General features: G+C 42.3%; 1 protein-coding gene across 4 annotated transcripts in view; it reads left to right on the top strand.

The window, feature by feature from the left end:
* Nucleotides 1-857: 857 nt before the first annotated feature.
* Nucleotides 858-12,401, top strand: part of SNX9 (sorting nexin 9) — a 65,065-nt gene continuing 53,521 nt past the window's right edge. For 2 of the 4 annotated variants that reach the window (XM_064509103.1, XM_026122205.2), the window contains exon 1: nucleotides 859-1,140. In XM_064509103.1, coding sequence (XP_064365173.1) covers nucleotides 1,129-1,140 — 12 coding nt within the window. In that variant the 5' untranslated portion in view covers nucleotides 859-1,128. Of the gene's footprint in view, nucleotides 1,141-4,307; nucleotides 4,441-12,401 lie in introns of all 4 variants that reach the window. The other 2 variants (XM_064509102.1, XM_026122206.2) reach the window with 2 other exon arrangements.

The following is a 12,401-nucleotide window of genomic DNA, read 5'->3' as shown; positions in this document are numbered from 1 at the left end:
TTCACAACAGTATACCTGCTCTTTAGGAATCTCCTTGGCAGTCTGAACAGTTATGCTATTTATTTCTTTTTTGCAGAAATTAAACATCTACTGATCCAAATCAAACACTATATGTGTACATACACACAAGCAATTGTATTTGCAAACGGTGCACACACCTTGTTTGAGCGCTGCTGCTGGACTTCCCCCTCCCCCCTTGTTTCAGCCTCCCATCAGGGGAAAGAAATCGAGTGGGATCACAGCTATTTTCTATGACATGTTTGCAGTGTCTCATGGGACCTGTAGCAATCCTGACCAGTTTCTTGATGTAATTTTTGCACTATTAATAACCACCATACAACAAAGCCCAGCTGGAGCAGGAGGCTGCGGAGGAAGCACATCTCCAACAGCCACGGAGGGGGCTCGGCTGAGCAAAAATTATTGTTTATTTGATGTGCGGCTGCTCTGAAGCCGCTGTTCAAAAGGAGCCGAGAGATAACGACTTTCTGTTGACCCTGCTCCACGCACACAGTCAAAGAGTAGATCTTCAAAGTTTTCCGTGGCATGTGACAGCAGAGGCCAGGGCCAACGACGCCGTGAGGCAGCACACCGCACCCCAGCTGCGCCGGGGAGGGGGGGTGAGGGGGCGCAACAGGAATGGGAATTTGACAGCAAATGCTGACTAAAAAGGGAAAGAAACGCTGAGGGAAAACGCCGAGGGGGCCAGGCCCCGCTGCCCGGCTCGGTCCGGCTCCCCGGGCCCTCGGTGGGCCTCAGCGGGTCCCTGCGCGCCTGCCTGCGGCCCTCGCGGCGAGGCTGGGGGAAGCGGCGGCCGCGGGAGCCGGGCGAGCCCGGAGCGGGGGAAGGGGAAGCCGGGGGAGGGAGGGCGCCCTGGGGTGCGGGGAGGGGGCACGGCCGCGCGGCTACGTTAGCCGCCGCCTGTCCAGCTCCCGCGCTGTCTGCTGAGCCGCCCCACGGCCCCCGGGCGGCGGCGGCGGCGGCGGCGGCAGCGGCGGCGGCGGCGGCAGCAGCGACTCGGGGGCGCTGAGGAGGCGCGGCCCAGCGGCGGGCGGGCCGGACGCGCCAAGCGAGCAGCCGCGGCGGGTAGGGGAGAGCGGCAGCGGCGGCCGGGCCCGCACCGGCAGCGCCATGGCCACCAAGGTGAGCAGCCCGCGGAGCAGCGCCCCTGCGCCGAGCAGGCCCCGCGGAGGGGGCTCAGCGGGCGGCGGCGCCCCTCGGGCGGGGGGAGGCGCCGTGTGAGCAACGGCCGCGTTTCGGGGCTGGGGGTGGCAGCAGTCCCCTCCCCGCCACCAGCCCCTCGCCGCGGGGGTTGGGGGGGGGTCCCGCTTCCCCGCCCAGGCCGCGGCGGCGCCGGCCGCGGAGGGGGGAAGCGGGGAGCGGCCGGGGCAGCGCCAACCCCGGGGGAGGGGAAAGTTGTTTTCGGCTCCATTTGCTCCGCGCCCCGCTGCCCCCCGCCGCTTCCCTCCCCTCCTGGCCAGGCCCGGGACCCTGGCCGGGGCCGAGGGGCGCAGGGAGGGAGGGAGGGAGGGAAGTGTGACACCCCCCCCCCACACACACACACGCACACCGCGCTGTGGTCGCCTACCGGCCTTACAAAATAGGGTTACTAAAGGGGAGGCCGTGAGCGTTGTTTCGAAGCCAGTCGATAGAAACCTGCTTGGTTGTCACCGGCCAAGTAGGCGTGCTAAGGTTGGGGTTTTTTTTTCCTTTTCCTCTCCCTTGTGGGAGTCCCAGGTCTGTATAATGTGCGACTTGTTAATAAAAGGGTCCATTTAAACAACAAAAAAAAATTGCAGGAAGTGAAATTATCTTGCTCTGTTCTTCAACGGTGTCCGCTGTTAATGCAGCCATCAAAATTAGTACATCCTATCTGAAACTGCTCTCTTTCTAAATTAACAGTATTTATTTACTGTATTAGCTGATGAAAGTGGCTATACTGGCTTGTCTCTGTTTTGTGTAGGTGTGAGTTAACATCCACAAACAAATGTCATCTGTCCACATACTGTGGAAGGCTTTCTGATATTTGAAGTAACGCTTTCAGATTCATCTGATTCCATAAACTTGGCCTGCAGTTTAAAAAATTCCTTTTATTCAGATGGATCTCGTGCAGTACATCTCTTATTCATGCTGTGTTTCTCAACAGTTGAAAAATCTGCATCTTGAATATGTTGAATCTAATATATAAGGAGCAGTCTCGGTAACCATTGAAGTAGATGGTTATTCATGCTGTAGTAACATTTTTGGAAGCACAGAAGAGAGTGGTTTAGGTTTCAAAATCATTTAGGCGCTTTAAGAAGTACTAGTATAGTGAAACTTGTGTTTTTGTCTGCTCAGGCTTTAGAATATTGTTAATGGACTCAGCTTTAATATTGATCACAGAGTTGCAGGGTGTGTGTATGAATAATATGTGAACACATTTAACTATTGCAGGTAGTAAGAAAAATTGAATTACATACTAATATACACATATATAGAAGTAATGCATAGTATCTGCTTAGCATTTGGAATACAATACTGTTTATCATCCAATCTTGAGGATGTGCAGGCCTCTGCTTATTCTCTGCCTAATGCATGCAGTCCTGTATTTGTACATTTGGAAACTTGCACTTTGTTTCTCTTGGAATAAACTTTTGGAGCCACTCAGAATGATGGGTATGCGATTTCTAACTTAACTAACCAGAACTTTACTGAAATTAGGTGAGAAAGATGCAAGTATTTGGGGGTTTTTTTTCTTCTACACTTTGAGTTATACTAATTTACATCAGGAAGTAATACTCAGTGAAGACTTGTGGGGTTCTTGTTTTTTTTTTTTTTTTTTAATTTTCATATATTGATAACTGAGAGCAGAAGCTGACCTTATTTTCTGTAAGTTTGACCCATGAGGTATGTCATTCTCTGCAAATTATCCTATTCTGGATTTTAATTGGTTAAACTTTTTGTAATGTCACCTATAAAAAAGGATAGTGTTTTTTTTCTTTCTTTCTTTCTCTCAACAGTGCAAGGGAGCGACTGTGTTCAATAAACAGTGTTTAGGAACGCTGCCAACTAACCAGTTGCTATTTCACTTGAAAAGTCAGATTTGTTTTTTAAATCGTAAACAGACTTCCCACCTTCTCCTTCCTCTCCTTCCTAAATAGTTTAGTTCTATAGGAAATATGCAGTGTATCGGAACTGTACATAAAAATGTTAACAAGGCTAAACTATGATTAGTCTTCTGGGGTGTGAATTTCTCAAACCTCAGTGGCATTTGAACCTACACACCTGGTAGGGTTGGCTGTCAGTCAGGTCTGGCCTGCACTGCACAGGCTATTAGTGTTTCCTGAATTAATTCCTGTTTTAACTGGAATATATTTTCCAGGGGGTGGGAGTGCGGTTCCATCTAGATTTGCACTCTTCCAGTAGTGGAAAATCCAGCCTGACTCTTTTTTTTTTCTTTTCTTTCCTTTTTTTAATTAAACCATCAACCCTTTTGCTGTTGATACTTGTTCTACTTTGAATCTGAATTTTTCCTAGCTTCTGTTTCCAATTTTATCATCCGCTTTTCCGCTCGCTGTAAAAACACTTCTATCAAATCATTAGAGTTTTGGGGGGTGACAGGGAAGATGGGTTTTTCTTCCATAGCTAGTCTGTAAACTCTGGTCAGTTTGCTCCTAACTCCCACTTTGATAAACTGCATCAATTCAGCTCCTTGAGTTTTGCAGTGTGAAGATATGGTTACAGTCTTGTGATCTCCTGACTCTCCCCTGTACCGTTTAAGCTAATGAGATTTCCTATTGAAATAATGCAAAGTTTTTAAAGGATAAGACTGTTATATCTATCAAAGAAGGCCTTTACTAATGCTTTCCTAGAATATTTGTAAATTGGCAAAGGAAGCAGTCTTTTGTTGAAACAGGGCAGGGATGGTTGCAGGACTTAAATCCTCTGAAGGCTGTGGCTCTGTCCAAGCAGTTGCCACTGCTCCTTCTGCCTTGCTTCTACTCCTGGGCTCTCTGAACTTTCTAGCAGTTGACTCCAGTGCTTGTCAGGCCTGCCTCTGAGCTACTGTAACTTGCTAAAGTAGCGTGCACAAAAAAAGCGCCTACCTGGAATGGTGGGACAGTTTTCCCCTGTTTAAGGGAGGTAAAGTGGCTAACAGTTTGTTCAGAGCCAGCACAGAAGGTCTGATGGGAGAGAACAGTCTTTGTGATGGAGGGTGGAAATATAAGGGGAAAGCAGGAAAAAAAGAATCTGAGCCTTTTGGTGGCAGCTCTTTGGCTGCTTGTGTATCATTACTGTAACTTGGCTGTGGCCTTTCTGTTTCCCTAAAGGCCTGCTCAAGGTCACATGCTACAAAAATTGAGCCATGTTAAAAGAAGAAGAAAAATAAAAATTGGATTGTTAAGGAGATCCCAACTTCAAATGCTTTGAGGAGCAGTAACTTAACTGAGCCTGACTTCACAGGTAGGCAGTTGTCGATTCGTGTTTGAGAACAGATACATCAAGTTGGATACCTTATTTCTGATGCTTCCTTCAGAAGCATTGAATTGAGCACACTAATTCCTTAAGTATGCGTAAAAAGAAAAGCAAAAAGTGCCTAAGTGTAAAAGTATATAATGATGCTTAAAATTTCCAAATGCAGATCAGATTCCCATTCTTAATTTTTTTTCCTCCTGCTTCTTGACTTGGGCCTTTTCTCTTTCTCTTCTTTCCTCACTAAAGTTTGCAAAGTCTTGAGTTCACACATTCTTTTGGTTTTGAGTTTTGTTGAGTAGGGAGAGCTAGAAATGTCAGGAAGTGATATGCTGACTTTTAAATAATGTGCCATCTACCTCAGTCTATTTTTAGGGGCATTTATTATTTAATAATGTAAGCAATTCTTTTTCTTGATAAGCCTGATGTTTTGCGATTTGTGAAGTCATAATTTCAGAAGAGATGACAAGAGAAGCCAGAAGGTCAAATGCACGCTGATGGTCAAGAATGGTCTTTTGGAACCTGTGCTGCTAACATACAGCGAAGGCTTTAAATTGAAATTGAAGTTGGAATTAGAAGCTGATCCTTCAAACTCTGATTTATAAGAGTAGTAGTGGTGAAGTTAGTGACATGACTTTCACAGGTTAAAGAGAAGTATTGATCAAGTCCGTGAGATTAGACCCCTGTTGGTATGAATATCAAGGCTTTTTGTCCCTCTGTAACCTTGGGCACCTGTATCCCAGCATTATGTTCTGTATTGTTTAATGCCCTGTCTATTTTAGGAACTCACTTGTCTGGTTCTGTTTATAGGACTGGGCCTTTTTTCATGGGAGGAAGTCCTTTGAGGTGAAAGTTCTTAGGACGAATACTTTGTTCAAGTAAAAACAATACCTTCTTTTAAGAAAGTATAGCTTTGCAGTATTTTGGATACATGGAGATATATTGTTGTTGTCCAAGGCTGTCTTGTCCATCTCATCACCTTAGAATATCTCTTTTGAATGTTATATACTTGAATTTGAAAAAAAAAATTGTGGTGAGGAAAGATCATGATTTTTATATGAAAATTGGGGGAGGGGGTGGAATAACAGCACTAAAGATACTTAAAGATTACTTTTCTCAGGTTTGTATCCTTCCTATCAGCTTGCTTCCTTTCCATTCTGTACTGCCCTTACCAGTGCAAGGCTCTGTGAAAGAAGGCCCAGTGAAGCGTTCTTGGTTGTGTCGCCATGAGACTGTATGTTTGCCTTATGAATCGGGCAGAACCAATTCTCTCTGTTCTGATTTGCAGCTGGAAAGTGAAGTATCCCTCAGTATGCTAAGCATTCCAAAACAGCCACAATTCACGTTACGCAAGTCTGTTTTCTGTACTGTCATCACTTTGAAAGTCAAAAGTCTTTTCTAGGAAGTTGTATCTTAAGATTTGTTAACTGAGTATTTTCTTAATATGTTTGTGAGTTGTGATGAAAGTTTCCTGTGCAGATTACTTCATAACCTACTCTGTGTGTTCCACTGTTAGAAAATACAGCAAATCAAGACTTAATACGGAGAATGAGATTGTGGTTGTTTTTGATCTGTCACATCCTCTGTCTGTAAATCCTTTCAATTTAGTCATCTTGATCCTATGAAAAGTTGCTTGTTTTTAACTTAAAACTAAATAAATGTGAAAACGTTTCCCAGATTTTTTTCTTTTTAAATACTGGGGAAGGTGAAAATGCACAGTAATGCAAATTTACCCCGAGTCCCTGACTTGGTGATATAGTGAGATGTCAGGATGAGTTAAACAGCACAAGAAGAACTGACACTGTATTGTTTTATTAAGATACAGGTTTTCTACTCTCTTGTCTCTGTCTGGCTTTATGGCCTTTTGAAGCTCTGTGGTAAGTGGGTTACTTTACGTTCCTGCAATTACTGGCACAAGGCTTTTCATTTGAAAGCCTTATTTTGTGTAACTAAATTGTGTTAGGAAGCTGGAGAGGTGATTAGATTCTGTGTGACGTTATATTATGCTTGGGTAATAATTCCTGTGACTCAGTTTTTCAAAGTTATTTTAAGCACTTGGGGATTGAGTCATCAGAGACTCATTACCAGAGGTCATTGCTTAAAAATACGGTTCTAGCAGCTAAAGAGAAGGAAGTCTGATATCAGATGTCTTAAGTTTCCTCTGATTTACAGACTCAGTGATTCAGATTTTCACTATGGTAGAATTTCTCCATGTACCAATATTTCAGCAAGCAATCATTAGTTAACTGTGGCTTTGTAGTAGTTTATTTTACACCATTCTTTTGATATTTTCCTCAGTGAATTGTCTCCCTCTTCTAGAACATCTGATCTTAAAATCTCCTTAAATAAGAATGTGTGCATTCTTCTCTCTGTAAAGCTTTCTTATTTGATTAGGAACATCTAGAACATTGCAGAGGCTAAAGCTTATTAAGAGACAAGGGAAAAATGGTACGATAGCTTTGCTATTTTATATGTGTTGGCTCCCACATGTATTATATTTACAAGCAATTGCAACATTAATAGTGTTGGAAGTAGTCTATTGCAAAGCATGCTTCACAATTAGAAGTTTGTTAAATTTCACTTTAAACTTTTATATTGAGAGGTGCAAATATCAGAACTTGTTTTTACTTTTCTTTAGTTGTATTCTTGCTTTCTCAGCAACTTGTGGTCAAAAAGGTGCTTCCCAAGTAACATGAAATTTGGAAAACAAAACTTAAGTGCTACTGAAAAGGAAAAAAGTGTATGCATTTGGCTTCCTGGAAAATCTCATTTGAGCTCTGAGCCTTACCCCTCTTTCTCTGAAGCAGACCTCTTTGAGCTTTGTATGGCTAAGAAATCTCTGTCAAAAGAAAGCAATTAAGACCAGGATTGTGTAACTGACAGTCCTTCTGTGAGACCCACAGTAAAGGAGAAAAGGCCCGAGGTGTAACTTTTGTTCAGCTGCTCTGTACTTGAAAGAGGACATTCAGGACATGGCATGGTGTGAAGGGCATGGGAGTCGTGCTGGGCACCACTCATAAAAGGGGGCAGTGCTCACAGAAAGCATCCGAGGTGCAGTCAGAAAGCATCCGAGGTACAGTCAAACCACTGTGTGTGTGACCTTTTTTTTTTTTTTGTCAATTAAAACTCTTGATTTCCTCTTGTGATCTCAGAGCAGGTCCCCCAAAGCAGCCTAAAGGCAGTGCTTCCATTCTCTGGGCCGTACCTCGTAATGGAAACTACTTTACAGGGGTTTTCCAATATGCGAAATCGATGGCTGGGAGGAAGAGGGGGCTGTAGGAAGATGCTAGGCAATGCAATCTGAGGGAGGCCCCTTGAGAGCCAGAGGCAAAACAGCTGCTTCTGGGGATGGGCAGTGATGCCTGACCTGGGGTTTCCGCAAGTGGGACTTGCCCATGTGAAATCTTTCAGTACCGTTCTCGCAAGAAGTGGGATTTGTGTACAACTTGTTAATGGGCATTTTCTTATGACTTATCTCTGTGTTACTGACTTCTGCTCCGACTTGCCATCTGCTCCTTGGGAAAGGAAGCTATTGTGTTTTCTTTTGGGTATTCATATGGTCTCTATTTATATACGGTAGGTTTTGAACTTGCTTTGTTTTCCTCAGCCTTTTGAGACTACAGTTCTCAACTTTCAGAGCTAAAATAAGTTGTCCTTTTGATTCTAGTTAAATTCAAACAAAGTGCTTGTTCTCCTGGCCGATCCAACTGAACGGCTAATTTTCAAGAAAAACTCTAAATTCTCTTAGGATGGCTTTAAACTGGTTCTATCTTCTGTGTAAGAATGTTTTTCTTTGTCATGATTAGAGGGTGGGTTCCAAAAGAAAGACTATTGATACAAGAGCTCTGTATTTATTGTTTCTGCTAGTTCTGATTTAAGTTCTGGGATTCCTTGAAGAGCTTGCACAATCGATCTTTTTGCTGTGCTAAGGCCTTTAGTGATGGGGCGTTTCATTTCATCCTGAAACTTCTTCAGATCTGAGAATTAAGCTTAAATGCTTTATCCCCTCCACTGCCGTAAACAATTTTTTCTTTCTTTTTGAGGTAAGATATGAGTATATAGTTGAAAATCACCATAACATATGATGGAATAATGTGGATAGCGCATACCTAATTCCAGCACAATTCTATCAGCAGTATGGCCACTTCCTCCCTTAATGGTCCTGTACTTGTTTTCTGAAAGTGATTGATTATGGAATATAAAACTAAGTAGCTTTCTGCCTGCAAATAACTACACCATATTCCTAGAACTTTGTATATGGGTGTTGAATTGTGATTGTTGTATCAGCAGCTCTGTATTCTATAAAGCTTCCAAATTTTCTAGTAACCTATAAGGAAGTAGCAGTTCAAACTTGCTGCCATGACTTCTTTCATTGTTTCTGTCACCATGAATGTTTCTACGAGAAGGAAAGTTTGCTTGGTGTCCAATTTAAATTCATTCCTGGATAATGGAAGATGGAGATCTGTAAAGGAAGAATTTTGAATATTGCATGACTTACTAAAGTGTGATGTGTGGTTCTAGTTCTGTCATTAATTTTTTTTTTTTGGTAAACTTAAAGTGGATAGGGAAGGACCGCTGATCTTAGTGCTAACGCACACTGCATTAAATTGCAGGTGACTAATGTTCAGTTTAAGTGTTGGATGTTCTCTGACTAGATCTAGAAGAGCTTTGTAGCTGCAGTTTGAAGTGAATAGTTTGTAACTATACAGGGTCTGGTAACTTTCTATGCTTTCAACAGAGAAGCTTGAAATAGTTGAACACTGCCAATTTCTGGAGTTAAAATAACTTAATCTGATGAAATGGTAATATATTTATGCTGGTATAATAATATCCTCACTTGTCATCGTAATATAAAAATAAATATAAGAAAAGTTCAATTATTAAGCTTTCGTTAAATTTTTTTTTAAGGACTATGAGATCCCAAAACGTAGTGTCCTAATTAGTGTTGGTTACTCAAGAGTTAGTAACAGGATTTAGCAGAACTCCAAGCTGAGAATCTGGTTAGCTGCATTTTGAACTCTTTCCTTGGTGTATTCAGTTAGCATGTTACTGAGCACTTGTTTTCCTGTGAGTTTTATCAGTGTTCGGGGCTTCAGTGTAGTAAGACTACTCCCTTCTGTATTTTACAGGTCAAGCTTTATTTGAAATGGCATCACTTTAACATGCAGGTTGTCTGCTTTGCTAGTTCTTTGTTCACTTCTAGAATGCCTTTCGCAGCTGGTACATTGAAATGTTCACCAAATAAATGTGCAGGCTGGCACCTCTAATAGTGTCCTCAGTCTGAAAAGGCTTCAAGATCCTTAGATAACCTTAACCGAACTGTGTCTCCCATTATTGGAATAATTACTGTTCTATGATCTCCTCTCTCATAAAGGAGAAGCGATTGTGTAACTACAGATTGTTTTAATGAGTAGGTCACAACATGGCAGTCTTTCTGGATGAATGCTGCAGGTGTTTTCTGAAACCTTTACCTCTTACTTGCTTCATTGTCTTTGGGGACAGAACTGTGGAGATCTGATACTGCCCCATTGTTCTCAAGTTTATGGGGCAGGTATTGGGGAGGCAGCGCGGCAGACTTCCGCAATATGCAGTTAAATGTTGGTTGAGTAAACAGTAGTCTGATTTCAGAGACACAGTAATGATCGAATCTAGGCAGAGACTTGAGTTACACTTGAGATAAATACATCCTGCCAAATGTGTAAATACAAAGTCATACTCTCCTTGCTCCAGTTGTATGTCCTGGTATAAATGGAGTTAATCTTTTCATGTTTGAAATTGCTTAGACCACAGTCCACACTGGGACCCAGAACAGATTCATATTTAGAAAGGAAAATATGAGGAGCTCTGGGCATTTGGAACAGTGCAGCAAATCATCAGTTCTGAAAAAGTCACCCGATATAGTTGGGGCTCCTTAGTTATGATTAAAAGTTTTGTTAATACATCATTAATAACTGATAACTGGTTTGTAAGTCATGGTTTTAAGCAGGAGGAAAACTTAGTTCAGCACATAAGCCAGCTGAAAGCTTGGATGTGATTCACTGGAGTATCCAAGTCAGTATGTGGAAACAAGTCTAAATCGTATGGGTGTCTTGCCTGCCTGCCGTTTGCATGTCCCTTGCTTCTGTACCACTTGCATATGTGAGGTACTGTTTCCTTGGGCTCTGTAGTACCCCACGGTTACGTCTGTACAAACACTGCGAAAGATAACTAAGCAGCTCTTCTAATGGCATTTTGTGGCTAAAACTTACAAGCATGTGCTAGACAGTTCTCTGAAAGTATCAGCCTTTGAATGCTGGCTTTTGAAACTACTGAGCTGTTACAGGTAATCCACAAACTCCAAAACTAGTAAGCTCTGCCGTAAACAGGGGAAATATTTTAGGTTCTACTTGCATTATTCATGCTCATTGGCAGTGGCTAGCTACCTACCTATTTTTTAACTGCACAGGAAGGAGGTGCATAATTTGGTTTAATACTTGAAGATTTAAAGATGTTACCCTCTAGCATGTTTAAGAGATCTTCAGCATAGGAATAATCTTATAAATGTTGCAATCCTTACTGCATCTGGAGCTTTTAGTCCTAGCTGCTTGATCTGAACAATGCGTCATCTTAAGTGTTCCTTCTCTCAAAATGAGTGGAAGTTCACTTACAAATGCAAGCTCTTGGTGTGAGTGCTGCCAGTAATGCTGGCCAGGAGTGCATTTGACTTTGGGATGTGCTGATGTGTTTTGTTTTTGGATTTTTTTTTCCTATGGAAAAAAGATGGGAAGAATCCCTTTCTCTGTAAATCAAGACATGTGACAACAAATGAACTGGACTAACCTTAAAGAATTGCAGTGTTCCCTTGTCTCTGAGGGCAGGTAGAAAAACCTGAAGGGGCTCCTTTGCTTCCTTCCCCTCTGCCTTCCAGTTGCAGTTATGGTATCTCGGCAAGTTAAAGGTCTGCTGGAATTGCATTGACTTCAGCTGGATCCTTTCATAGAACTACTGCTGCATTTGGATTTTAAGTGGTCTGCTTTCCCTCTTAGTTTTCTGGTTGATAAAAATGCAGCTTTATGTGAATACCTTCTTATGAAAGTTCGGAGTGGTTCTTGGCACAAATTCTCTGCAAAGAAAGCTGGTTATCAGCTGTGTGTGTATGTGGGACGGGTGATGTGGTGTAGCTATCTTTCTTAGCCAAAAATTATTTTCAGCAAGACAGTTAAGTCCTCTTAAGAAACGCAGAATTGAGGAAGGTTAATAAGCCACTGTCTTCATGACTAAAGCAGTCATTTTGACAGTCTCCTTACCACTTAAGCTTGCCTATTGTCTTCCTTCTTACACACAAACATTTAGAAGTGGTTTCAAGGTGTGTTTCAAGGTATTCTTAGTGGTTTAAGCCATGTGTTTTGGTGGGAATTGAGCATTTCATTACTGTCCCTTCTCCATAAACACTTCAAATTTTATGTTTCATCATTCCCTGTGCTTCATCATCCACTGGAGAATCTTTTTTGGGGGGGCGGTATAAAGGGAAATGCCTCATGCTCTGTTAACTATTTACTTGCAATACTAGGTAGACCTTTTAATCCAGTCTGAATACTTCCATTAAATATCTACCCTAAAGTAGTGTAGGCACATGCCTACACTGACAGTGAAGGGAGTTCTCTGTTCTGAGTCTCCTCTGTCTACAAGCATGCTTGATTAGCAGGATGAAATGATGCAAGTCCTTATTTCTTAGCTTTTTTTTTTTTTTTTTTTTTTTTTTTTAAATCTGGTGTTCAATTTGCTGCTAATGTGCTCATAGTCAGTGATATTAATTTCAAATGACTAGCTTCAGGCTATTGAACTATTTAAGAGTTGAAAAAGAGCTTGGAAGAAAGTGAGCCAGGAGGTCAAGAGACAAATTTGTCAACTCGCATTACTCTGCAGATTAAGGTTAATGCAGGGATCCACCAGTTACAGGTGGTGAGGGGACC

This window comes from Dromaius novaehollandiae, chromosome 3 (genome assembly GCF_036370855.1).
Source record: "Dromaius novaehollandiae isolate bDroNov1 chromosome 3, bDroNov1.hap1, whole genome shotgun sequence".
NCBI classification, from domain to species: domain Eukaryota; kingdom Metazoa; phylum Chordata; class Aves; order Casuariiformes; family Dromaiidae; genus Dromaius; species Dromaius novaehollandiae.
This window is presented reverse-complemented; position numbering and strand designations above follow the sequence as displayed.